We start from the raw sequence: 26,791 nt of genomic DNA, 5'->3' as shown, positions 1-26,791 counted from the left end.
ACTGCAATTCATATTCCTTAACATTAGCGAGGGGACCCTTCGATTAAAAGCCATAGTTTCTGATAGGATCCGGGCGCGGTTTTATGAAAGTTATCAGTCCTGACAAGCTGTCAGTTCCATACAATTACCAATCGTTGTAGGTCGATCAAAGCAGGTCCATGGTAACAAGTCAGTGACTCGAGCTTATCAATCAAGCAGAACCCATGGTTTTATTGAAATTATTAGAGACTAACAAGATGTCATAACTGGCAACTTTTATCAATTAATGGTGCCCTAATCTGTCATTTGAGTAAAATTACAGCTTATTTTACATACAAGTAGAATTGTGCTAGTTTTCAAATTAAATGTTGTCCACACTTTAAGGGGAAATCCAGTTCAAATATAGTCTAGTCTGATTAGAAAGAGTAAAATATTACAAGTTTAACGGTATTTCTTTTCTTTTTTTTTCTTTCTTTTTTTTTTTGAAAATCTGTGTGTGAAAATGGCGTTTTCTTGCATCTAAAACACCACTATTTTTGGTATAGAGTCATTGCCATAAATAGAAAAAAATAAAATTACAAGTTTAAAAAAATAGATCCGCTTCTGTTATTGTAATACAATAATCTGAATTCAGATAAGGTTTGTTTCATTGTTCCGAAGTCCTTTGATACAAAACACACAGATTTTGATACAACTAAATGTCCGTAATAGTTCGGAAATGAAATATTAAGTACATTTTGGCGTTATTCCAAAGGTTCGTTAATCCCATGATAAATATGGTTCTTATTCTTATTCTTATACGGTTCGTTAGTCCGAAAATGATAGGAATTCAAAACGTTCGTTAATCGGAACATTACAAAAAGAATCGTTAATCCATGGTGGAAAAAGGTGAGTACACTAACAAAACTTAAGAATTGCAATCCTTATAATCGTCTTAAGATAAGTAAATCTTTGAAATAACTAACCTGTCTAATTTTTTTTTCATTAACAAACTTTCTTCGGAATAACGAACCTTATTTCATTTCGGATGAAAAAGCCTGCGGAACAACGAACTTTCTGAATAGTGAACCTTTCTCATTTTTTTTTTTGATTTATAGTTTACCTTCAGAATGACGAACCTCATTTCATTTTCAGATCAACGAACCTTCGGAAAATGAACAATATATTATTTTAACTTAAATTATGAACTTTCGGAATAATGATTCTTCGGAAATGCGAACCTTCAGATAAACAAACCATCGGAATCCCGGAATGGCGAAACTTCGGAATAAGGAGCCTTCGGAGTAACGTAGTTAAGTAAAAAAAATAATAATAACCTTTGGAATATCGAACTGTAACCAAATCCTACACCGTCATTTTCTACACATGTGTGACAACACAAACAACTTTATGCTCTTTTTAAAATGTAATATTTAAACGAAATTAAAAAGGTACTCTCCCATTTCACATAGCTTTCCAGCGTATGATGAGGATTCAACAAACAGAAATTTATTTTTATGCGTGGTTTCCTTCTTTTCATTATACATTATGTTCGGTTATAACGATATTTCGCTAAAACGAAAAAAAAAAAAACAACTGTCGGTCCTGGGCATTTCGTCTTAACGGTAGTGCACTGCACATGAACACACACGAGATAAATCCCTTGCAATGAGAGAAAGAGGAAAGGTGAGTAATGAATGACAGGAATAGACTACCTTCACGGTACATGGACAGAGAAAAGCGAGAGGGAAGAGGAAGATGATGGGTCAAACCAGGGCACGTGAGGCATGAGATATAAGCTCCTCAAAAAAGAAGTGTTACATGGAGTTGTGGTAAACGATAGACGATTGTGGTTAAAAAAAAAATGCTAAAAGTAAAGTGTAACATTTCTTCAAAATGTCTTTAGTTCAATGGTAAAGGCATTCAAACTTAAAACTTCTTTATACTACTATCAAGAGAAATCCGAAATTTCGGAACAGTAAAAGAAAATACAGATTTAGCGAAAATAGTTTTGGTTAAAGGCATTGACATTTACTGGATTACCGGGTAGGATATGCAGGACAGTTTCGTTTTTGATGAACATAGAGTCAAAATACAGAAGGGAGAAATTAAGCTTGTACATAAATCGTCCTAAATGCAAACTATACAAATCGTAAATCCTTAAGATGTTGTTTTCATAAGATGAAGTATCAGTATGGCATCTCGTGATTCCTGGCAAATGATACAAAGAACTTCGTTTCCTGTAGTAATAATATTCTTTTTATTAAAAGTAAGAGTGGGGGGGGGGGGGCAATGACCCGGGAGGTAGTTATCCAGGGGTAATTGACGTGGTGCACTGTCCTGGGGGTTATTTTCCTTTTGATAGTTATATAGGGGAGGGGGAGTTGTAGGCCTACTTATCCGGGGTAATCATCCATGGGAAGTTATCGGAGGGGCCGGGGTAGTTATCGGGTGGAAGTTATCTGGGGTCTAGTTATCGGAGGAAGGGGTAGTTAACCTGGGGATATTATACTGGTGGTAATCATCTGGGGGGTAGTTATCCGGAGGGTAATTATCCGGGGGTAATTATCCGGGGGTAGTTATCCGGGGGGGTAGTTATCCAGAGGGTAGTTCTCCGAGGGGTAGTTACCCAGGGGGTAGTACTCCGGGGGGTAGTTATCCAGAGGGTAGTTCTCCGAGGGGTAGTTACCCAGGGGGTAGTTCTCCGGGGGGTAGTTATCCAGGGGGTAGTTATCCGAGGGGGTAGTTATCTAGGGGTAGTTATCTGAGGGGTAGTTATCCAGGGGGTAGTTTTCCTAAGGGGGAATCGCCCAGAGGGGTGATTGCCCTAGGAGGATAGTTGTCGGGGGGGGGGGGGGGTAGTTGTCCTAGGGGGTAATTGCCCTAGGGGGGTAGTTGTCCGGCAGGTAGTTGCCCTAGGGGGGAATTGTCCTGGAGGGTAATTGCCCTTGGAGGGTAGCTGTCGGGGGGGGGGGTAGTTGCCCTAGGGGGAATTTTCCTGGGGGGGGGGGGTAATTATCCGGGTGGTAGTTATCCGGAGGGTGGTTTTCCAGGGGGTACTGTTCCTAGACCCAATATGTAGAACCTACAATGTACAAACATGGTATTACTGGACAGCATAGTAATTCCAGACGAGCACATATCTCTGCGTAATACTGACATTCAATATACACATGAGACTTTGTTGAATTGTAGACTAGCCTTACTGAGCATTGTATGGCCCAAATTTGCCAAAAATGTGACACAAAAATGTAAAAAATGCTAAGAAATTCACATTTCACCTCTGATTTAGAAGATGTTGATTTATCACAAAATGTTATCACATAGATATTGACCTGTAAAAGATGGAACACTGGGGCAGCATCAGAATAAATCAGATGAAGTGCATGTATGGTACTCCTTACATACCTGAATGGAATAAACGGAAAAAAAAAGGTGATTGCCAGAGAGGAAGACAAAAATTAAAATGTGATACTGGTTCCTAAGAGCGTTACATAAATCTTTCGACTTGTAGCTGATTGAAAACGCTAAAAACGAACGATGAACAATTTGCCATTTTCGGGCATTGCGATATTCAAACCCTTGTAAAATTGTCACCCGGGGGTGTTTTTCATTATTTTAGGTATCATTCGGTAGGGGAGGGTTGTGCCTTTAAGAAAATATATACTTTGTATGATTTTTACTGCATTTCCTAAAAGAAATGCCTTAAAGCTGAAAAAATTGACAAAAATGCATATTTCAAGAAAAATCTGAGAATTACGTTGTAATGTCTGTTTCAATCCCAATTTACAGCTTTACTTGTTATTTCCTTGTGAGTAAGCCCACACACTTCCAACTATTCAATTAAGTACTTCTGCCATGAACGTGTGCATTATTCATCTTATCAGGAAATGTTGAATTCACTTATGTCTAAAAAAGAATGTCTCTGAACGAATTATCTTTCCCTTGATGCAAAAAAAAATTCAGGATGAATATGAAAACATGTGAGGCCATATTCATTTAGTCTTATTGATACTATCATTCTGTCAAATTTGTGAGTGAGCTGTATGAAATAATCATGTGGTGGCTCATTACAGAAAATTATACTGGATAGCCATCAGAGATGTTCCATTGGTTAATGGTGTTATTAATGAAAGTGGCTTGAGATAAAAACGGGTGATCAGTATGTTAGTGTGAGCCAGGCGACTATAATGACTGGCAACTTCAGTAGCATGCTGTCCACAAAAATGAGTTCTGGTTGAAAACCCAAATTGGCGAATGTCTCGTATCAAAACGAATGTCCCTGATTGAAAATCTCTGAAGGGATTTCCCTCATCTGACACATACGCCCTGCGTGATCCTGTATTTGCATGCTTACTTTACGCACTGATGCACCATCCTGGAATTGAGTTAGCACAGTTCAACAGAAATGCCCACAAATCCTGAAAATGTGAGTAATAATAAAAAACTTTCCTTGTATTTCTGCCGATTTATAAGAGCTTTTATTCTGATCAGTATCATTTGTGAAATGATGTATTTTAATCTTTGGATTAGAGCTAAATTAAAAAAAGGATAGACCATAAATATATAAGAATCTGCACGAAGATCATAAACTGCAAGTCTCTGAGCAAAATGGAAAATGTCTCTGAAAATTACTGTTTCATGAAATGAATACATCCACTGTACAAATTATGAAAACATAAAGGTAAAATTAGCTCTCGATGGTTGTGATTAGTATAATAGGAATAAGTAGAACATGGATGTGTTGTAATATTAAGAAAAATGAAGCTTTCTCAAAGATGTTGAAAATATGTAGAAGAGTTTCAAATTTTAGGTTTCCTGTAAACTGAGCAAGTGTAAACACATTGCCAGGACAAAAGCTATGTTTTGTGACTAGTAACAGGTCAATGGTAGGTGGGCCTAGGAACACTACCCCCTGGAAAACCACCCTCCGGATAACTACCACTGGGATAATTACCCCCCAGGACAATTCCCCCCTAGGGCAACTATCTGCCGGACAACTACCCCCCTAGGGCAATTACCCCCTAGGACAACTACCCCCCCCCCCCCCCCAACAACTAACCTCCTAGGGCAATCACCCCTCTGGGCGATTCCCCTTAGGACAACTACCCCCAGGATGACTACCCCTGGATAACTACCCCTAGGATAACTACCCCCCAGATAACTACCCCCCCCCCGATAACTACCCCGCGGATGACTACCCCCAGATAGCACTATCAAATAATACATTATTACAACAAAAAAGCAGTGAATTCAAATACAAATGCAACTTTAATAGACAGTCACTGAATATTACCGATGCCCCACCCTGATGTGATGGTGTTAGCTCATCCAGCAAAACTGGTGATTGGATGTATGTTCTTTCAGAAAAACAAATCTGTTATTATACTATAGTACCACGGCAACACATTGCCCAGCCATGATTAAAGATATGTTCCACTCATTTAGAATTGATTATCCTTACCAAAATCTCTTACCAAAACCAATGGAGTGAGCAAAACACTGCTAACTTATTTTTTTTTCTAAAAATACTGTTTCCGTGACAACACACTGTCTAACACCGACAAATGACGAAGGTTGCACTACAATCGGGATAACTACTACCCGCATTAGTACCCCTGGTATAACAACTACTACCCGATAATTAACCCGTTGAGGACGGTTTGATTTTGCTACAACACGCATTTCCCATAGACACCTGCCCGAGTATACTCGGACTCGTCCTCAACGGGTTAATACTACCCTGGGGAATTACCACTGCAATCCTCCTAACCGTGTGATTACTCACTAGTGCTCTCCCACCAATCTTGATAGCCTAAAAACTACCTCCGGATATCAAACTTCTTACCCTCCAGGCCAATTCACCAAGACAATTCCCCATAGGGCACCCCCGAACTCACAGCCCAAGACAACTACTCAGAGGCAGTTCTGCCTGGGATGAAAGGTCATGGAGTAGCCGCAATATCCCATAATTATGTCTAGTTATAGGCCCAAATATTAATGAATACATTACTGTATATTTTGGCAATGCTTATCACTGCCTCCGGATGTGTCTAGATTTTCGATGCGATTTTCTGTTTATACCGTAGCACTCTTTTCAGTATTGCCCTGCTGCATCATTTTAATAGTGAGACTCTTATAAAAAGCGCACATTTCTACCTAAAAAAGATAACCACTATAGATTATAGCTAACACAGAACATCATCTCCACTGAAAATTGCCCTTTTCTAAAATTAGGCCTCAAACAATCACCTCTCTGCCAATTAATTTGCCACAAGAAAATTACCCCTCCCATTTTTATTTTCTAACATCATTTATTTCAGTCGAAAAACTCATATTCTGTGAACAGCGAAAAATAACGGGTATCAACGAAGTCTTAGCAGTCACAGTGATTAATTCTTTGTTTCTTTTTATTGATTTCAGTATTCCTGAGCCGCATCTGAGCCGATTATACATTAACCATCTGTGTTTTTGTCTTGTCCCTTTGCTTGCTTGCTTGTTTGCTTGCTTGTTTTGCAGCCGTGCTGGTCATCCAAGGCTAACGCTGAGAGATCCCCATTTCTGCATTCAGTCTAGGAATGCAATAGTGAAAAGCTTGCTTGCTTTACAAATAATAATGATGATAATGATGATAATAATAATGATAATAACAATAATAATGATAATAATGGTGGCTATACTTGCACAGGGCGCAGGTCCACTTTTTTTCGATGCTCATGGCATTTCAAAAAATAAGAAGAAATATGATTATATAATTATCATACATGTTCAAACATGAAAACACACAAGAAAATGACAAGCAACAAACAACCACATACCAGATAAAGAATGCAATCGTTTCGAACATTTTAGACTGCAGTTTTAATATAGTCCTCAGTGTGAGAGGAACAGATATGTTTTAAGTTTGGATTTAAATATTTTGTAGATGACAGCTGCCTCATCTAAATAGGTAGCTGATTCCACAATTATAATGGAGAAAGCACGATCACCTCCTCCATGTTTTCCTCTGGATTTTTGGAGTAACAACAAATCTGATGGTGAACGTAGACTTAGTGTCGGATTGTATTTGGGAATAGAGTAGGTATACGGGGAAAAGGGTATAAACCAAATGATGTACAAAAACAAGATCTTAAAAATGATTTTTAAAAATATTTTAAAAAAAGCCGATGCAAGGAACGGATGTTTGGTGATATGGAATAAAACTTAGTATAGTAAAAGTTAACAACCAGGTGGCAGAATTTTGCAACCGTTGAAGTTTTGTGACATCCTTTTGGAAGATTACACAATAGCGAATTCGAATTCTGTAGAGGGCTTTTACAGTGATTTGATCAGACAAAATGTAACTTAGTTCACTATTACAGTGAAACCCCGTTATAACGAGTTCGGTCCCGTTTTCCTTTGCGTGTAAACCTATGGCAGAACGAATCGGTTATAACGAGTTCGGTTATAACGAGATTCCGGTTATAACGAGGACAATTTCGGTGCATCATGATAAAGAAAAACATAAGCAATTTGATCGGATATAACGAGGTTCCATTTCTTGACTTGCCGCTTTCAAAAATGCGACAAACCAAACATTGAAAACCGAATTCACGCTATCCATGTCTCTTTCCCGTTTCAGAAAGTACCGTTTCTTCCATGTTTTCTTCTAAACCACGCGATAAGACACAGAAATATCTTCCGATGTTCCTACCAAGTTATTTAATAAAATCATTCGATTTTCTTTATCGAAAGATACGCGTGCGTGATAGTAGGTAAGACTACAACGCAACGAAAAACATTTCTTGACATGCCGCTTTCAAACACGCGACGAACGAAACATTGAAAACCGAATTTACGCTATCCATGTCTCTTTCTCGTTTTGGAAAGTACCGTTCCTTCCATGTTTTCTTCTTACCACGCGACAAGACACAGAAATATCTTCCGATGTTCCTACTAAGTTATTTAATAAAACCATTCGACTTTCTTTATCGAAAGATACGCGTGCGTGATAGTAGGTCAGACCACACCGCAACGAAAAAGAAAAAAAACAAACGCATTCAAAACTTTTCATGCAGCGACACTCGTGGCCAAAAATGGAAAATTGGAATGCGTGTGAAACTCGTCATTATATCCTTTCCATTTTTAGTTCCGACTTCCAGTTGTTTTGCTGGCTAGTAAATATGAGTGTGTATGATGAAAGCTGAAATAATTAATGGAATCATCGCAATTCCGCCAGCTGAAAGTAGCGTAAAATAGTTGTATAACGCATGTTTATCTACGTAATTTAGTCGGTGTTCAGAAAAAAAAAAACGCATTTAACAGTTTGAATAGATCTGGGTTCGTTCATTATCATTCAACAAAATGAATGATAATGTAAATATGAGTACTGTATACATGATTAAAGCTGATATAATTAATGAAATCATCGCGACCCCACCGGGTGACAGTAGCGTAAAAATAGTTGACTAACGCATGTTAATCTACTGAATTGAGTCGGTGTTCAGAAAAAAGAAACAAACGCATTTAACAGTTTGAATAGATCTGGGTTTGTTCATTATCATTTAATACTGGATTTCACAGTGAAGATTTTTCTGTCAAAACGGTCTATGAGGTACAGATTTGCGTAAAAAGGATCACAGCCTTCAATATTGAACCCTGTCGCATTTTTTTTTTTCAAGAACGGATGTACAAAACGCTAAAAGATTTTCGGAAGAAAATAAAGAACGCATTTTTAATCTCTTTGGGGCGCAACGATCATACATTGTATAGGGTTACAGCCGAAATGATTCATGAAATCATCGCATTCCCGCTGGGAACCAACAGCGTAAAATACCTCGCAAGTTACAGTAAACAACGCATGTATGTTACTCTATTTGCGCTGGTGTTTAGAAAAACTTAACAAACGCATTTTATACAATCTGATTTTGTTCATTGTCATTTTACACTGTATTTCACAAACGAAAAAATATAATTCTTTCAGATTGGTTCAAAACAAGAGGAAGAGATATGCGTAGGAAGAATCACGAATATGATCCTGCAGAGCTTTCTTTTCAAGAACATAATGTGCAACTATTATGCAAAGAGATTTTCCGATGAAAAAATAATAGATTAACGCATTTCAACCCCTACTTTTTCCCGTCTTTTTTTTATTGTATCAAATCACAAACAATATTCCTTTTATTCTCTCAATAATAATGATCCATAATTGCGTAATAACAACACAAAGGATGTTCTTAAGTTTGATTGATGGGTATATGAAGTCGTGCTTATGTTTTTCTTTCTTTGTTTGGTTTTTTTTTAATGCGTACGGTTATAACGAGGTACCGGTTTTAACAAGGTAATATCGCCGGTCCCACGGACCTCGTTATAACGGGGTTTCACTGTATTATCTACTGAACATAAATATTTGAACAAATGAGACCCTTGCTATATGTTTTGTTCAAATGAGTAAAGTAAAGATAAGAATATAAAAACCTATGCTTACATGACCAAAACTCCACCTTTTTCTCTAACTTCCGTGTGTAATAACCTTTGTAAACTTCACAGGAGGTAAACAATATTTTAGGAACGAATTAACACAGTCTTCGGAAGGATGAACAAAATAAAGAATGTCTTCATTTGATCGTTTTTTACCCTTCAGCTAAATTTTCACTAAACCAGTGTTTAATTTAGTCAGAGACGTTCGCCAATGTGTCACAGTTCCATTTAACCTTGAATAAAAACACAAGCTGACATCAATGACATTTCACTGAGATACATTTTTATCAGTGAGTCACATGTCTAAATTTTGACCCCTGATTTGCCCAATTGTATATCGTTCAATGTTTTCACCCGGCTCATATCATGGTAGACCTTCATATCAAATTTGAACAAAATCTGTTAAATGTAGCCTATAGAGCACACACAAACCATCCACCAACACACCAACATGACCTTTGACCCTATAAAAGTCGGAACACGGGGGGGGGGGGGGGGGAGGGGGGGCAGCACACCCAAAATCTATAGGCTTGTAGATTACATACCAAATTTGAACAAAATCCAGTGACAAATGTGACCTCTGAAGCGCACACAAACTATATGCACAAAAATATGGCATTTTACCCTATTAAAGATGGAACACTGGGGGCAACATCACCCAAAGTTATAGGTGTAGAGATATTACCAATACAAACCTCCATACACAATTTCAAAGAAATCCGTCAAGGTTTGTGGCCACTAGAGTGCACACAAGAATGTGATGCGGCGACGGCAGCGGCGACTTAACTCTGCTGAATCCAAAGTATCCTCTGACATACATGCGGGGGGATACAATTAAGAGTCCTGTAATACAATACACTCTCCAACTACAATATTGTAGAACCAACTATAATACAGTTGAACCTCTCGTATCCGGACAAGTCGGGACCGGGGCTCATCCGGATAAGGGATTTGGCCGGATACGGGAGACTCAATGCTTTATACATGTACATATACATACACATGTACTGATGTAGCCCATTGTAGTACCACATGTAGTAATGTGTATACTGCAACCTTTTCATTGTTACATTTGGGGATGTTTCCGGATGTTGAAATGTCTGAAGGTAAGCAATTTGGAAGGAAATTTGATGCAATGTATGTTAATCATATTGGACGTAATATGTAATTCATGTGTGTTTGGGTAGGAGTTCTCAAGGAGTTGGGAATCCCCCTTTCTTCCCGTAATTATAAAAAAAAAAAAAAATCACGGCGAGATTGCGTCCGGATAATAGAGAGATCCGGATAAAGGGAGGCCGGATAATAGAGGTTCAACTGTATGTCTTGACTTATTCCATAATTTTAGATGTAGAATGTTCCCGGCCTGAAAACCTAGATCTAAATTCTATTTGTCAAAATTGAACAAATGGCAATAGACTCTACTTGCCCCAACATTACAGATTCTAGATTCTTGGTCAGGCAGAACCAGACTGGTGATACATTGTAAAGCTAGCCTGCGATGCTGACAGGCGACTCAAGTGTATGGTCTATTATCAGTGGAAATAATAATCTAGATCATGTAGCTGGAATCTACTAAATCTACACCACTGACAAAAGTTCTTGAGAACTGCACTAGAAGTTAGAATGTCTAATGTTAGAGGCAGAGCCTACTGGTAGACAGTGCCATGTACTATGTAGACCACCTGCCCGAGTGTCTACTAGGAATAATAGTTCTAGGCCTTGAGACTAGAAACTGATATAGAATAGAAACTATACAAAATATTTATATAATATTGACTGGCCTCCAGGGAGATACCAGAAAATATTGCCCAAACTGAAAGAATATTGCCCGAGTCGAAGACGAGGGCAATATTCTTTCAGTGCGGGCAATATTTATCTGGTATCTCCCTCAAGGCCAGTCAATATCATAATTATTACCTATCCTCTAGGTAAATTAAGAAAATATGTGAATACGGCTATACACTATGATATAGATCAAGCCACATTTGACTACCTGTAGATCATCAACATGTCGAATAATTGAAAAATTGTTCATCAATGTATATCATTCAACTCCAACTTCAAAGATACATATGTAGTTGTAACAGGCGAACTTCAAACATCTGAACGCTTTTACACTTTATTTTTACTTCTGTTTAAATTTGGACAGTTGTAAAACTGATGGTCACTCTGCAATTATTGAGCACAAATGGACTAATCATTGTTTGACGCGTAGTGCTGCTGTAAGTGGTCGACCTTGTATGAGTTGATTTATCAGCGTTCTTCTGCGGTGCGTGTAACCGACACCCAGCGACGTCCTGGAATGTTTTCTTTTCGTGGTCGATCGGAGGGAGGTGGGGAGAGAGATCGCACTCTTTCTCTTCCCACCTCCCTGTGTAAAGTGAATGGCGAAAATCGGAAGATTGCACTGCTGGCACACATTGTTTTGTGTACGGTACGGTGTGTGTAACCGACACGCAGCGACGCGGCGAAAACCGGCAGAGGCGAACGAATATTGCCTGCTGACCTTTAACCCTGCAAAATAACAACTCCTGACCTTTAATATCAACTGCAATTGCCTCGCAAAACTACCTCGTATAGGTAATAATACAAGTTACTGACTTGCTGTATTTTTAAGCAGTTTCATGCCATGACATCCAATATCTAGGTAATCTAGATCAAGAAACCTTAGATGTTCTAGACTCTCGATCTACAATGTGTCTCACAAAAAAACAACTGAGTTTCATTGCAACTTTTTGCTATCAAAATGAGATGTTTGTGAATGGAAAGATGGTATACACAAACATGGGGGGGATAAAAGGGAACCTTGCAGGCGGTTTGGTTGTGAATAGGGTTGTGAATTAGCACATGATCATGAGCTTGTCGGACTATGCAATAAACTACAGAGCATAGGGTGTTCATCAGCAGAATATTGAAGGGGGGGGGGGAGGTAACCCACTTAAACAGCCTTCCACGGCAAAAACAGAGGACTTTCTGCTTTTCACCTGTACCTTTTAATTACATGTATTAGAAGTGCAAGTTTAGTGACTAAAAAGTAATGTACTCCTTTTCTGCTTTGCCCCCCTTCAAAGACTTCAAACCCCGAGAGTGATGAAAGATGAACCATGCTTGCCTGTGAAATATGTACAGTAGCAAGGAATGAAAATGCTGATAGAAGTTTGAGATATACAAAATTATCAAAATTTGTACCATTGTTGTAACATTGATTTCTAATAGTCATTGGACTCCATGCAGCCTGAGAATATTTACCACATTAGTCTTCAATTGGTTAACCCTAACTAGGCCGGGGGGACCTCCGAGGCCCCCCCCCCCCCCTCGACGTTTCGTACGATGTATCGCTATCGCGAAAAGCTATCACCGTGACATTTCATGACTCTTTTCTTTTGAGTCTCCCGCATCTTTTGACACCAAATTTGCGATGCCCGGGCGCGCGGTTCCGAAGTTGCGCATAAATATGTACATGTAAGTCAGACCAAAAATTGCTCAAAAACGTGAATTCATGTACAATTTCAATGCAAACTGTGTTTACAGGCAAATTTCATAAGAGCATGATTATTTTTGGGTATATTGATAACATATTTTCTTGTTTGGAACAATGTCGGGGACAAATTTCATCGAAAAAACAATGAAAAACATAAAGTTGAAAAAACAAAGAAATACATAACAATATCAATAAACAATAAAATACTCGAGAAATTTTCTCTGATTGCACATTTTTTTCTCTTACATTTGCTAAGGACACTAAAAGGAATATTTACACATTCAAAAAAATGTGCCTGTTTTGAGCTTTATTTAGTGATTTATACCAAATTGTCTGATTTCAGGCATCATTATGCATAAATCAGCATAATTGATAATTTTTTGAAAAATCAACTTCATGGTACAACACTTGTACTTTAGATTACATCATAGGCAATGTGTGTGCCAATTTTCGTCGCGATCGCGCAGTCGACGGCCGAGATCTGGAGGGGGGCCTGGGAGCCCCCCCCCCCCGGCTCTATCATCTACAACCTGTACCTAAATAGCCCTGCCTAGTTAGGGTTAAGTCTCATAGCATATGCTAGATAAAATGACAACTAATTGCTTTCCATCTACATACATAGTTCTTTGTAAATATCCCCCTTAACAACATTCCCTGTAACACTGCCATTGTTTTGTGTGAATTTAATTGCACAGATGAGCCCATTGTCTATTGCTAAGACAGGAAAGCTGAATGCTTGTTTTTCGGCTATCTGTAGAATCGCCAGAAATGAAGCATGTTTTCATGCAACTTATTCTTGAGCACGTGCCATTCATATTTCACTAATTCTGTGATTTTCCTTTTTGCAGATGATTGCCAAAAAGGTCTGAAAAACTCATTCAAAGTCACAATTTGCACATGCAAATAAAATTTGTTTGCACTCTCCATTGTTCTAACTTAGTCATGCATGAATTATGAACATTGAGTTGCGCATCAAATGAAAGAAGAGATGTGTATTTTTACAGCCATGTACACCTATTTGACAGCAAAAAGCTGTAATAAAAACTCTGTTTCATTTTTTTTTTCTGGGACACACTGTATAAGTAACCTATTGATTAGCAGTTGATTGTGGAATTACCAAGTAAGGCATAATCCTAACCACTGCACATTCGATACTGAAATAGATCTACAAAATATCAAACATAATTGCTCTAGTGCTCTCTAGCTAGCAGAAGTTTTGTTTGCATTATCTATGAGGCGCTCTCCTTCAGGATTGTTTAACATTTCCTATTTAACCCAAAACATGTGTTAAAATAGTGTAGATCTAGTGGTGGTTTAGTAGAGGTACGTAAATGTATCGTATAATAATGCATTATGCCACGGTTGGTGTGTGTGATTGGTAGATCGCAGAAAATATAGACGTAAAAAGCTATAGATATTAGAAATCAGAATGTTGTACACTGAAATATGATATGCATGCAATGGCAAGCAGCTTGTTTATTTATATAGCATACAGCGGCATCATGCATACAATTCTGCGTGCAACTAGTTCTCTTGGCTAGCTACATTGTAGCTACATGTATGTAAGTACCATTCAATCTCTCATTTCATTGTGCATGAAGCTAATGTACCATGTGCATGCACATCAGAGGCACACCTGCTACAGTGGACTCCCCTTCTAACGAAGTCCTCGCGACTGGCTGTTCTCTTTCGAAATATCAAAATTTCAATATGACCAAACAAATAAACAAATAAAATGCATAGAGTGGATAATGTTGCAGCCTGAATTTTTTCTTTGTTGTAACCGAAATTTCGTTATGACCATGTTCATTATAACAGGAGTGCACTGTATAGCATTGTGATGTCCCCTACACGTACTACCTCCCTAGCTGGCTCGCAGCTGGCCTCATCCCCAGGGGAGCTGTGCAGCACAGTTGGGTGATCAAGTTCTGACACGATTGCACTGACTGAGGATCTCTTTCTCTCGCTCCCGCACATGCCTCCAAAAGATGAACAACTGTTTTTATTCTCTCACTTGCGTGCAAAAAGTGAGAAATGTTTCGAAGGAGAAATGATTGTCACAAAAGAGAAATGAGTGTTTGTGAGAGAAATGATTCTCACAGAGAATGGAAAAAGTTAAGCAAAGAAAGGCCTGGTGAGACGTATCATGGTGATGTGGGGGACAAATAACCCTATGTCTCTCACACCACGCTGAAACAGATGAACGTTCTGTGCAGGACAAATGATTCGTTAAAAGAAGAATGATTATGAAAAGACAGAGAGTTTGCAAAAAGACAAATGGTTAAGAGTTGAATGATTGGCAAAGAGAAGAATTGGTTATGAAAAGATAAACAGTTTACAAAAAGATGAATGGTTTACAAAAGATGAATTGTTTGCAACTAGATGAATGCTTGTGTAAGATGAATGGTTTGTGATAAAGATGAAAGGTTTGAAAATAGATGAAAACTTACAAAATATGAATGATATGTGAAAGTGAAATGGTTTTCTTGAGTGAAATTAGTGTACATCAGATAGATGAATTGTTTTAAAAAAAAATAGTGGAATATGACTATTTAATTCTTTTCTGGCATGCCATCCTGAGCGATTTATTATCATTTGAAATTCATAAAAGTACAACAGTGCAACATATCATTCAGTATGAATGAATGTCATATATGTTAGATGACATTTAAAGAGATGTACTCAAGGGCAAATGATTCATTGCTCAGTCTTGTAAACATATTTTTAGCAAAAACTGTTTCGAGTACAGGGAGAATGATATAAATAAGTCTGCCAGGTGAGATATGCATGAACCAAACATTTTCTTTTGAACATGCATTGCATGTGCTGAAAAGTAGACAGTAATTCATTCACACATAAAAATTCCAACATTTAGCATTGTGAAGCAAAATGTAAACAGTGGGAGCAAAGGGGTAAGAAGATGACCTGGCAGAGAAACTGCAGCTGCAATGTTAGGAACAGGCCATTGAACAATTTTGACAAGTTTGTGAATACATTATAAAGATAGGCCTGTGTTTGACAGAGCTCAAAACGTTAGTCTGGATTTGTTTGATCATGGATACTGCATTGTATGGAATTTTTCATCAGGCCTGTAGTAGTTGAAAGCATTTGCCTGCAAAAGGTGTAAAGAAATACACTTGATTTTCCTCCAGAAGTCACGACAGAAGCGTTTTGGGAGACCCACTGAAATTTTCAAAATTCTGTCAGTTGTACTACAAAATGATTGAGCTCATGACATTATTGCTATTATTACCAGTTACTAACATTATGATTATTTTTGCTTTGTGTGTTCAGCAAATATACAGTAAAGAATGAAAAAAGAATAGGGTAAGTAGGCTGATCAGTACAGATTAAAATCATACAACTCATTAACAATAGTCAAATGCGTCTTTATCACATGAAGTATTTCCCTTGATTAGTTTATGGGTAGGTCTGTATGTTGATTCATATTCAAAAGATGGAGGTAAACTGGCATTACAAGTTTTCTTTATTGCCTCCTCGACATTTAAAACATATTTTTAAAATGTGAATGTGTCAGTATCACAAAGAAATAAGTATGTTCCATTTTTCATGGTCTCAAAACCTCAGAAATTGAATGGTTCAATTTTTTCACAAAAAGGAGTCCTGCACAAGTACACATTACAGCAATCACATGTGTCAAAATTTCAACCTTTTTGCTCTAAAACTGAGAGTAATTTGATCAACAACATTCGGTACAATTTTTATGAACATTTCCCATTACTATGGCAATACATTACTCATTACTGTTGAAAAAGATGTCTTGCACATCTACCTATGACAGTGGTCATACATGCCAAATTTTAGGTCAATTGCTGAAAAAACAAGGGAATAGTTTGTTTCACGAGATTTTGCAACGCAACCGACCTCAGAGTAATTCCTATACCCCCATACACACTACATGTGGGTGGGGGTATACAACTGATGAAGGAAATGTGTTTGAACATCTACTTTTAGGCAACATGTGACTTAAATGTGACTTTGACTTATGCAAGGTTGACTGCATTTTCTTGCACCAACCTCTGATAATCTTAATCATTTTCTGGTAATTTGGTTGTTTAATCTTTATAAAGTTATAACAAGATACAGGGGAATCTCGATGTAACAATGTTGGTTGTAGTTACATACCTGATGACAAAAACATAATTCTTCTTTTTTTGCAGGTCCCATTCCTTTCAGATTCTTTTGTTTCATCCCTGAAATAATGAGATACCTGATACAACAAGGAAAATTTCAGGGGTCTGAAAGCAACTTCTTGTAACAAGGATCCCCCGTTTCTAATTATCTATACTACAAAGAGGGTAGTCCCCTAAACTTTGTGTACCTGCAGCGTAAAGCCGTAAAAGCCAATCTGCAGTCGGCATTTCACACACAATGGTTGTAATTCCTGTTGATCTTTGAAATTGCCCAAAACACTATCTGGGAATAATGCGTGACATATTTATTACGAGGACACTACCATCTGAGTTTTGTACAATGTAAGACTTTACACAGTCATATAACAAACTATAAACTGTACATTAAAGAGTCCACAGGGATGACTGCGAAGAGCTTATTCCTAGATGCAAGTGTCTCATTGTAGATGCATACATGTATACTTGAGCATCAGCAATTATGTCTTCATGTCTGGTCATTCCTGCAGGTCAGAGATCACAACAAGGGTGATGAAAAGAATGAGATGTGCATAGGTCCTGCTTGGAACAGCTGTGGATAATATGTACCGGTATGCATCCTTGGCAAAATAAAAGACAAAAAAATGACTACTTCAACAGGAGCTCTACCCACTTCATAACTTTGCTTATTCAGACAGATTTATGATTGATTGAGGAGCAAATGCCTAGAACACACACGTATGTAGCTATTCTGACAAATAAAATTGAACTACTTGCAAGAAAAGATAGAGCAATGGCATCACATGCTAAGACCAGGCAAGTCTTCTGCAACAGAATTGTGTTTTGACTTTTTCATTTCAGCAGCCCTTGAGAATATGGTAGAAGAAGAGCCAAGCTGCTTGCTCATTGCTGATATGTCTCCAGATTTTATACACATCACAGCTTTCACCAATGAAGCAACTGCAGATCATAGAGTTTCGTCATGGGTCCATGGGGGTGATTGTAGTTGACACCATTCCTTGGTGTGGGTGTCTTAGTGTAGCTGCATACATAAATACCCGGGAATCGATGATCACACTCGTATCTTTGGCCATTTCTGGAACACAGATTATGGAGAGAAGTGATTATGAACAATTAGTGATACTATTATCTAAATGTACAATAATAAGACATGTAGTGATGAATGATGAATGGCATAATCATCTTACACACAAGAAATATTGTTTAATAAACATAAACTTTTGCCCTGTAATGGAAGTGTATCCCCAGGGTTGTTACTCTATGAGGATTAAGATAATACCATGATGGACCAGCATACAAGATTATCCCCCAAAGTTGAAAACTGTGGCCAATAAAGTGTTTTTCAAGCCAGCAACCTAAACATATTCTGAGGGTAGCAGCACCTTAAAGATGAATCTATATTTGACCATCATATACCCCAATGAACAAAATTTCAATATCCATCAGGAAATAGCATCTATATGGTGCACCCAAAACACCCATTAAAATATGACCTTTGACTCTATTGTTGTGTAGCGGTGTTTAGCTACTCGGGATCGGTATGTTCATTGATTAATATGGAGGTACCAAGTCCAGATATGCATAAGAAGACGCAAGAGAAACATAGGCTCCGGAGACTGGATTTGTCTTTCAGAGTATATTTATTTCTTGAGTTTAAGTTTATAACTCAAGACTCCAAAAGTTTACAAGTGCAAGTCGCCTTTACAATAATATCAGAGAGCAGTCCGAAGGTGGCATGTTCCCATGGTGGATGTTGAATCCGAACTCTTTAAGTCTTCTTCAAGACATGATCCAATTCTCTGATCATACATTCAGTCACGAGGATTACACTGGTGGTTACTGGTTACACTGTTGTGACACACTATGAATGGGTGAATGGGGGTGGAGTCTTTGTGTTAAAGAGGGGTTTTAATTGGGCAAAACTTTGGTTGGTATAGGAACAAAGGCGGGACTAGTTTTAAAGAGGAGGTAGTATTCTTGGATTTGGATTTAACAACAATTCTAAGTAATCAATGGAGGAAGGGCAGGATGTTTAGGTTTGGCTTAGCCTGGTCGTAAATTAGATGGGGCTAGAAGTACAATGTATACTCGAGGGATGATGAAGGTCGATGACTGACTGGATGAGGTGGGGAGTATTGGTAGGGGTCATTGACTGGTGGAGGTGAACTGGTGGTGCATATCCAGTCATCCATGTAGAATGGGAGGGAGTAGTGATAACTTTGTGTATCATTACACAACATCCCTTTTGTTTGGAAATTAAGACTCCTCTCTTATTTCCTTTTTTTTTTTTTGAGGGGGAAGGGGTTTACACACAATAATTCAGTATAAACTGGGTAACAAAATTAAAGCTGATTGACCATGTTCAAAAAATATTTGTGAAACCGTTTATCATTGTTCCAGACTCTCTCATATTTTCTCTCTTGCTCACATCCTTTCAATAATAATTTACAGTTAAGCTGATTAGACCAATTACTGTGAATGAAATGCACGATGAAGACACTACCTTCTGCTTAAATGACTTAATCGTACCGAGGGGGTATGATACATATATGAACTTATTTTACCACTGGGTGAGCTTTCCTTGTCTTGTATGTATTTTGGGAACTATTCAAGTTACCAAGTCAAAGTATACACATTATATTCAATAATGCCTATACCCTTTGTAAGATATAGGTTAAAAGAAAACAAATTGAATTGTGCAGACTTATGCACTATACCAATACATGTATTTACACAATGTTGTGCAGACTTATGCACAGTAAACAAAGCATTAATGTGATTTTGCCTATCAAACAACGGCAATTCTGTAACACATAATAAAATAAAAATAATTCGCTGGTCCTTATTCTGTGCAGATAGATAAAACATTCGATCTAAATGACAACCTTGAGTGCTTGCATCTAATGCACTATCCATACATATGTCTTCGTAATAAAATCATTGGGAAGATAATAGGAACGCTCAAGGAATGAAAGTCAAGTCTATGATCCAGGCAAAATGTCATTCAATTTTGAAAGACTATCATAGAATATCATGGCTTACAAACCTTTCCTACTAAAGCATAATGCAAATTTCCCAATTAAGAAAATTAACTTATAAAATGAACGAAGGATCAAGCACTTTCAAGCTTGTGCCTTAATTCTAACAAGTACAATCTCAACTTGCAAATAAATGTATGTTCACTTAATGAAACAATTATGATCGTTCATGACAAGTACTTTTAAACTTGTATATATTCATGTCACATGTATATTACTAGAAACAATCAAATTGAGTCAAATGTCATCAATCCATGCATGCTGAACTATACTTGATCAAATCTTTCACGAAAAGAGTATGCTGAAATAACTTCAAATTTAATGGAACATGCTACTGAATATCTCATCAATATGGTGGAAGGTCAACAGGTATACTCAAAGTATTAATAGCGTCTATGTTATGAGGGGCCCATGTACTTCATATTGAAGAATCAACATAGAATAAATTCACTATCAATCCTATCCTGTTGTTAAGTAAGGGTTTCCTTCCATACTCTCCCATACTAATGTCGAATTGACGAACGACTGAACAAGTACTTTCAAACTTGTTAATATCATAAACGAGTGCGCATTCAAGCTCGTTACACATCAAATTGATGCCATATATGATTAATATCGTTCAAAACTGAGCATACTGTCTTGCAAAAGATTATCATAGTCAACATTCAATGGATAAGATGACTATCCTATGAACATAGCCTATGTTTCACACTAAAAGGAAGTTACATAACATAAGAACATAATATAACATAACATAACAATATGATTTTTTTTTGATAGTTCGCCTGGAACTCTATATGCTACTAGAGAAAAAAAAAGGATACATTAGACTATTTACATGTTATACAATAATCACGAGAATTGGTCAGTCTTCTGTTATTGTTTTCTCTAATTAGGTCTGTATAGTTAGTACTCTTGTACTATCCTATGTCCAACCTCTAAGTTAAGTCATGTTAATATTGCCCGAGGAGGCAGTCATGAACTGGTCAACTTGTCTTTTGCCATGAAACGTGATGAAATAAATGGTGGGGCTGCATGGGATGTGCAGCTTTCATTTTTTTTTTTCTTTGTTAGTGCGAGATCTTGTCGACTTCATTTTTGTTTTGTTTGAGCTGTCCCGCTACAGTATCATGTTATTTATGGTCAAGAGTGTTAGGGGTGAACAGTTAGAAGTATAAGTTCTTCTCTGGGCAATGGTCCTTGGGGGCACATTGCATTTAATTCTGTCTGTCGTCAAGTCTGGGTTCAGTGGAACCGTAATTGGGTCTGTTAGTTTTATGGTAGGACACATTTTATGTCATTGTTACATGGTGAAAATGAAAGGATATTAGTTGTGCATGTTGTTGAACCATGCTGGTAGTGATTTTTTTTTTTATAATAACAAAATGAAAAACTCTTGATTATTGAAAAAGAGAGTGAAATTATACCATCGAGTTTATCTCTAGTAAGTGCAGCATCCAATTGTATAGCCTATCTTAAAAGTGAGTGCAGAAAGTCAAATGCAATATACTCCATACTCCACTCTTGTGCTTGCTCTCATTCAAATTGGAACAATGAAAGTGTGTTTCACTTACCGGTCATAATGAAGGGTTTGACAAATGAATGTTGATTCACAAGATGTCAAGAATGTGTCGAAACAAGGTAACATTTACGCAAAAGAGAGAGAGAGAAAAAAAAAAAACAAGTGTGTACGAATCAAAGTGTCACTGTTCAGAAAATCAATTCCAGGGATTAATTATCAATTCCAAGCGTCTATGTCCTCTACAAATTTTCTGTGGGTCGCGGTAGTCGTCGTGCGTTGTTGGGGTTCGATGCAATGTTGGTTGTGGTGGTGTACGTCCGTGTCGTACAGTTGTCATCGCGGGATACATCGTGGGGCGTCGTTTGGCAAGTCTGGCTGTCATCAGTGGTCCCGGTGGGGTGATCAGTCGATCCCGTTATGGTAGTTCGTCGTCGGGGTCGTCGGTATAAGTCATCTTGGATTCGGTCATGCCAGAGGAGAACACATCAGTCAAAACACGTTATCATCCAATGTCCCATAAAGACATCGATGGCAGACGGTGTTATATATGACATTGTATATTTGGTACAGCTCTCAGTGCTGCTGCTGCTGCTGCTGCTGCTGCTGCTATGTGCAGTCTTCGTCACTGAACTTTTATTTTTCCGTCGGCTACAGATGTCAGGGCTCCACAGGCACAGATTTGTTCTGCTGATGTTGATGTTAATCAGCGGTCTTTTCTGATTTTGTAGTAGTCAAATGAAAGAAACCGGGTTCTCCACCATGTTGTGTAGCGGTGTTTAGCTACTCGGGATCGGTATGTTCATTGATTAATATAGAGGTACCAAGTCCAGATATGCATAAGAAGACGCAAGAGAAACATAGGCTCCGGAGACTGGATTTGTCTTTCAGAGTATATTTATTTCTTGAGTTTAAGTTTATAACTCAAGACTCCAAAAGTTTACAAGTGCAAGTCGCCTTTACAATAATATCAGAGAGCAGTCCGAAGGTGGCATGTTCCCATGGTGGATGTTGAATCCGAACTCTTTAAGTCTTCTTCAAGACATGATCCAATTCTCTGATCATACATTCAGTCACGAGGATTACACTGGTGGTTACTGGTTACACTGTTGTGACACACTATGAATGGGTGAATGGGGGTGGAGTCTTTGTGTTAAAGAGGGGTTTTAATTGGGCAAAACTTTGGTTGGTATAGGAACAAAGGCGGGACTAGTTTTAAAGAGGAGGTAGTATTCTTGGATTTGGATTTAACAACAATTCTAAGTAATCAATGGAGGAAGGGCAGGATGTTTAGGTTTGGCTTAGCCTGGTCGTAAATTAGATGGGGCTAGAAGTACAATGTATACTCGAGGGATGATGAAGGTCGATGACTGACTGGATGAGGTGGGGAGTATTGGTAGGGGTCATTGACTGGTGGAGGTGAACTGGTGGTGCATATCCAGTCATCCATGTAGAATGGGAGGGAGTAGTGATAACTTTGTGTATCATTACACAACATCCCTTTTGTTTGGAAATTAAGACTCCTCTCTTATTTCCTTTTTTTTTTTTTGAGGGGGAAGGGGTTTACACACAATAATTCAGTATAAACTGGGTAACAAAATTAAAGCTGATTGACCATGTTCAAAAAATATTTGTGAAACCGTTTATCATTGTTCCAGACTCTCTCATATTTTCTCTCTTGCTCACATCCTTTCAATAATAATTTACAGTTAAGCTGATTAGACCAATTACTGTGAATGAAATGCACGATGAAGACACTACCTTCTGCTTAAATGACTTAATCGTACCGAGGGGGTATGATACATATATGAACTTATTTTACCACTGGGTGAGCTTTCCTTGTCTTGTATGTATTTTGGGAACTATTCAAGTTACCAAGTCAAAGTATACACATTATATTCAATAATGCCTATACCCTTTGTAAGATATAGGTTAAAAGAAAACAAATTGAATTGTGCAGACTTATGCACTATACCAATACATGTATTTACACAATGTTGTGCAGACTTATGCACAGTAAACAAAGCATTAATGTGATTTTGCCTATCAAACAACGGCAATTCTGTAACACATAATAAAATAAAAATAATTCGCTGGTCCTTATTCTGTGCAGATAGATAAAACATTCGATCTAAATGACAACCTTGAGTGCTTGCATCTAATGCACTATCCATACATATGTCTTCGTAATAAAATCATTGGGAAGATAATAGGAACGCTCAAGGAATGAAAGTCAAGTCTATGATCCAGGCAAAATGTCATTCAATTTTGAAAGACTATCATAGAATATCATGGCTTACAAACCTTTCCTACTAAAGCATAATGCAAATTTCCCAATTAAGAAAATTAACTTATAAAATGAACGAAGGATCAAGCACTTTCAAGCTTGTGCCTTAATTCTAACAAGTACAATCTCAACTTGCAAATAAATGTATGTTCACTTAATGAAACAATTATGATCGTTCATGACAAGTACTTTTAAACTTGTATATATTCATGTCACATGTATATTACTAGAAACAATCAAATTGAGTCAAATGTCATCAATCCATGCATGCTGAACTATACTTGATCAAATCTTTCACGAAAAGAGTATGCTGAAATAACTTCAAATTTAATGGAACATGCTACTGAATATCTCATCAATATGGTGGAAGGTCAACAGGTATACTCAAAGTATTAATAGCGTCTATGTTATGAGGGGCCCATGTACTTCATATTGAAGAATCAACATAGAATAAATTCACTATCAATCCTATCCTGTTGTTAAGTAAGGGTTTCCTTCCATACTCTCCCATACTAATGTCGAATTGACGAACGACTGAACAAGTACTTTCAAACTTGTTAATATCATAAACGAGTGCGCATTCAAGCTCGTTACACATCAAATTGATGCCATATATGATTAATATCGTTCAAAACTGAGCATACTGTCTTGCAAAAGATTATCATAGTCAACATTCAATGGATAAGATGACTATCCTATGAACATAGCCTATGTTTCACACTAAAAGGAAGTTACATAACATAAGAACATAATATAACATAACATAACAATATGATTTTTTTTTGATAGTTCGCCTGGAACTCTATATGCTACTAGAGAAAAAAAAAGGATACATTAGACTATTTACATGTTATACAATAATCACGAGAATTGGTCAGTCTTCTGTTATTGTTTTCTCTAATTAGGTCTGTATAGTTAGTACTCTTGTACTATCCTATGTCCAACCTCTAAGTTAAGTCATGTTAATATTGCCCGAGGAGGCAGTCATGAACTGGTCAACTTGTCTTTTGCCATGAAACGTGATGAAATAAATGGTGGGGCTGCATGGGATGTGCAGCTTTCATTTTTTTTTTTCTTTGTTAGTGCGAGATCTTGTCGACTTCATTTTTGTTTTGTTTGAGCTGTCCCGCTACAGTATCATGTTATTTATGGTCAAGAGTGTTAGGGGTGAACAGTTAGAAGTATAAGTTCTTCTCTGGGCAATGGTCCTTGGGGGCACATTGCATTTAATTCTGTCTGTCGTCAAGTCTGGGTTCAGTGGAACCGTAATTGGGTCTGTTAGTTTTATGGTAGGACACATTTTATGTCATTGTTACATGGTGAAAATGAAAGGATATTAGTTGTGCATGTTGTTGAACCATGCTGGTAGTGATTTTTTTTTTTATAATAACAAAATGAAAAACTCTTGATTATTGAAAAAGAGAGTGAAATTATACCATCGAGTTTATCTCTAGTAAGTGCAGCATCCAATTGTATAGCCTATCTTAAAAGTGAGTGCAGAAAGTCAAATGCAATATACTCCATACTCCACTCTTGTGCTTGCTCTCATTCAAATTGGAACAATGAAAGTGTGTTTCACTTACCGGTCATAATGAAGGGTTTGACAAATGAATGTTGATTCACAAGATGTCAAGAATGTGTCGAAACAAGGTAACATTTACGCAAAAGAGAGAGAGAGAAAAAAAAAAAACAAGTGTGTACGAATCAAAGTGTCACTGTTCAGAAAATCAATTCCAGGGATTAATTATCAATTCCAAGCGTCTATGTCCTCTACAAATTTTCTGTGGGTCGCGGTAGTCGTCGTGCGTTGTTGGGGTTCGATGCAATGTTGGTTGTGGTGGTGTACGTCCGTGTCGTACAGTTGTCATCGCGGGATACATCGTGGGGCGTCGTTTGGCAAGTCTGGCTGTCATCAGTGGTCCCGGTGGGGTGATCAGTCGATCCCGTTATGGTAGTTCGTCGTCGGGGTCGTCGGTATAAGTCATCTTGGATTCGGTCATGCCAGAGGAGAACACATCAGTCAAAACACGTTATCATCCAATGTCCCATAAAGACATCGATGGCAGACGGTGTTATATATGACATTGTATATTTGGTACAGCTCTCAGTGCTGCTGCTGCTGCTGCTGCTGCTGCTGCTATGTGCAGTCTTCGTCACTGAACTTTTATTTTTCCGTCGGCTACAGATGTCAGGGCTCCACAGGCACAGATTTGTTCTGCTGATGTTGATGTTAATCAGCGGTCTTTTCTGATTTTGTAGTAGTCAAATGAAAGAAACCGGGTTCTCCACCATGTTGTGTAGCGGTGTTTAGCTACTCGGGATCGGTATGTTCATTGATTAATATAGAGGTACCAAGTCCAGATATGCATAAGAAGACGCAAGAGAAACATAGGCTCCGGAGACTGGATTTGTCTTTCAGAGTATATTTATTTCTTGAGTTTAAGTTTATAACTCAAGACTCCAAAAGTTTACAAGTGCAAGTCGCCTTTACAATAATATCAGAGAGCAGTCCGAAGGTGGCATGTTCCCATGGTGGATGTTGAATCCGAACTCTTTAAGTCTTCTTCAAGACATGATCCAATTCTCTGATCATACATTCAGTCACGAGGATTACACTGGTGGTTACTGGTTACACTGTTGTGACACACTATGAATGGGTGAATGGGGGTGGAGTCTTTGTGTTAAAGAGGGGTTTTAATTGGGCAAAACTTTGGTTGGTATAGGAACAAAGGCGGGACTAGTTTTAAAGAGGAGGTAGTATTCTTGGATTTGGATTTAACAACAATTCTAAGTAATCAATGGAGGAAGGGCAGGATGTTTAGGTTTGGCTTAGCCTGGTCGTAAATTAGATGGGGCTAGAAGTACAATGTATACTCGAGGGATGATGAAGGTCGATGA

The 26,791-nt window shown here is 37.8% G+C and overlaps 1 protein-coding gene across 3 annotated transcripts in view; it reads right to left on the bottom strand.

The window, feature by feature from the left end:
• Positions 1 to 15,453: 15,453 nt before the first annotated feature.
• Positions 15,454 to 26,791, bottom strand: part of LOC140246221 (ADP-sugar pyrophosphatase-like) — a 157,295-nt gene continuing 145,957 nt past the window's right edge. For all 3 annotated transcript variants that reach the window (XM_072325673.1, XM_072325674.1, XM_072325672.1), the window contains one exon: positions 15,454 to 18,124. In XM_072325673.1, the coding sequence (XP_072181774.1) occupies positions 18,009 to 18,124 (116 nt within the window). In that variant the 3' untranslated portion in view covers positions 15,454 to 18,008. The remainder of the gene's footprint in view (positions 18,125 to 26,791) is intronic.

The sequence above is a fragment of the Diadema setosum genome, chromosome 2, assembly GCF_964275005.1.
Source record: "Diadema setosum chromosome 2, eeDiaSeto1, whole genome shotgun sequence".
Classification (NCBI taxonomy): domain Eukaryota; kingdom Metazoa; phylum Echinodermata; class Echinoidea; order Diadematoida; family Diadematidae; genus Diadema; species Diadema setosum.
This window is presented reverse-complemented; position numbering and strand designations above follow the sequence as displayed.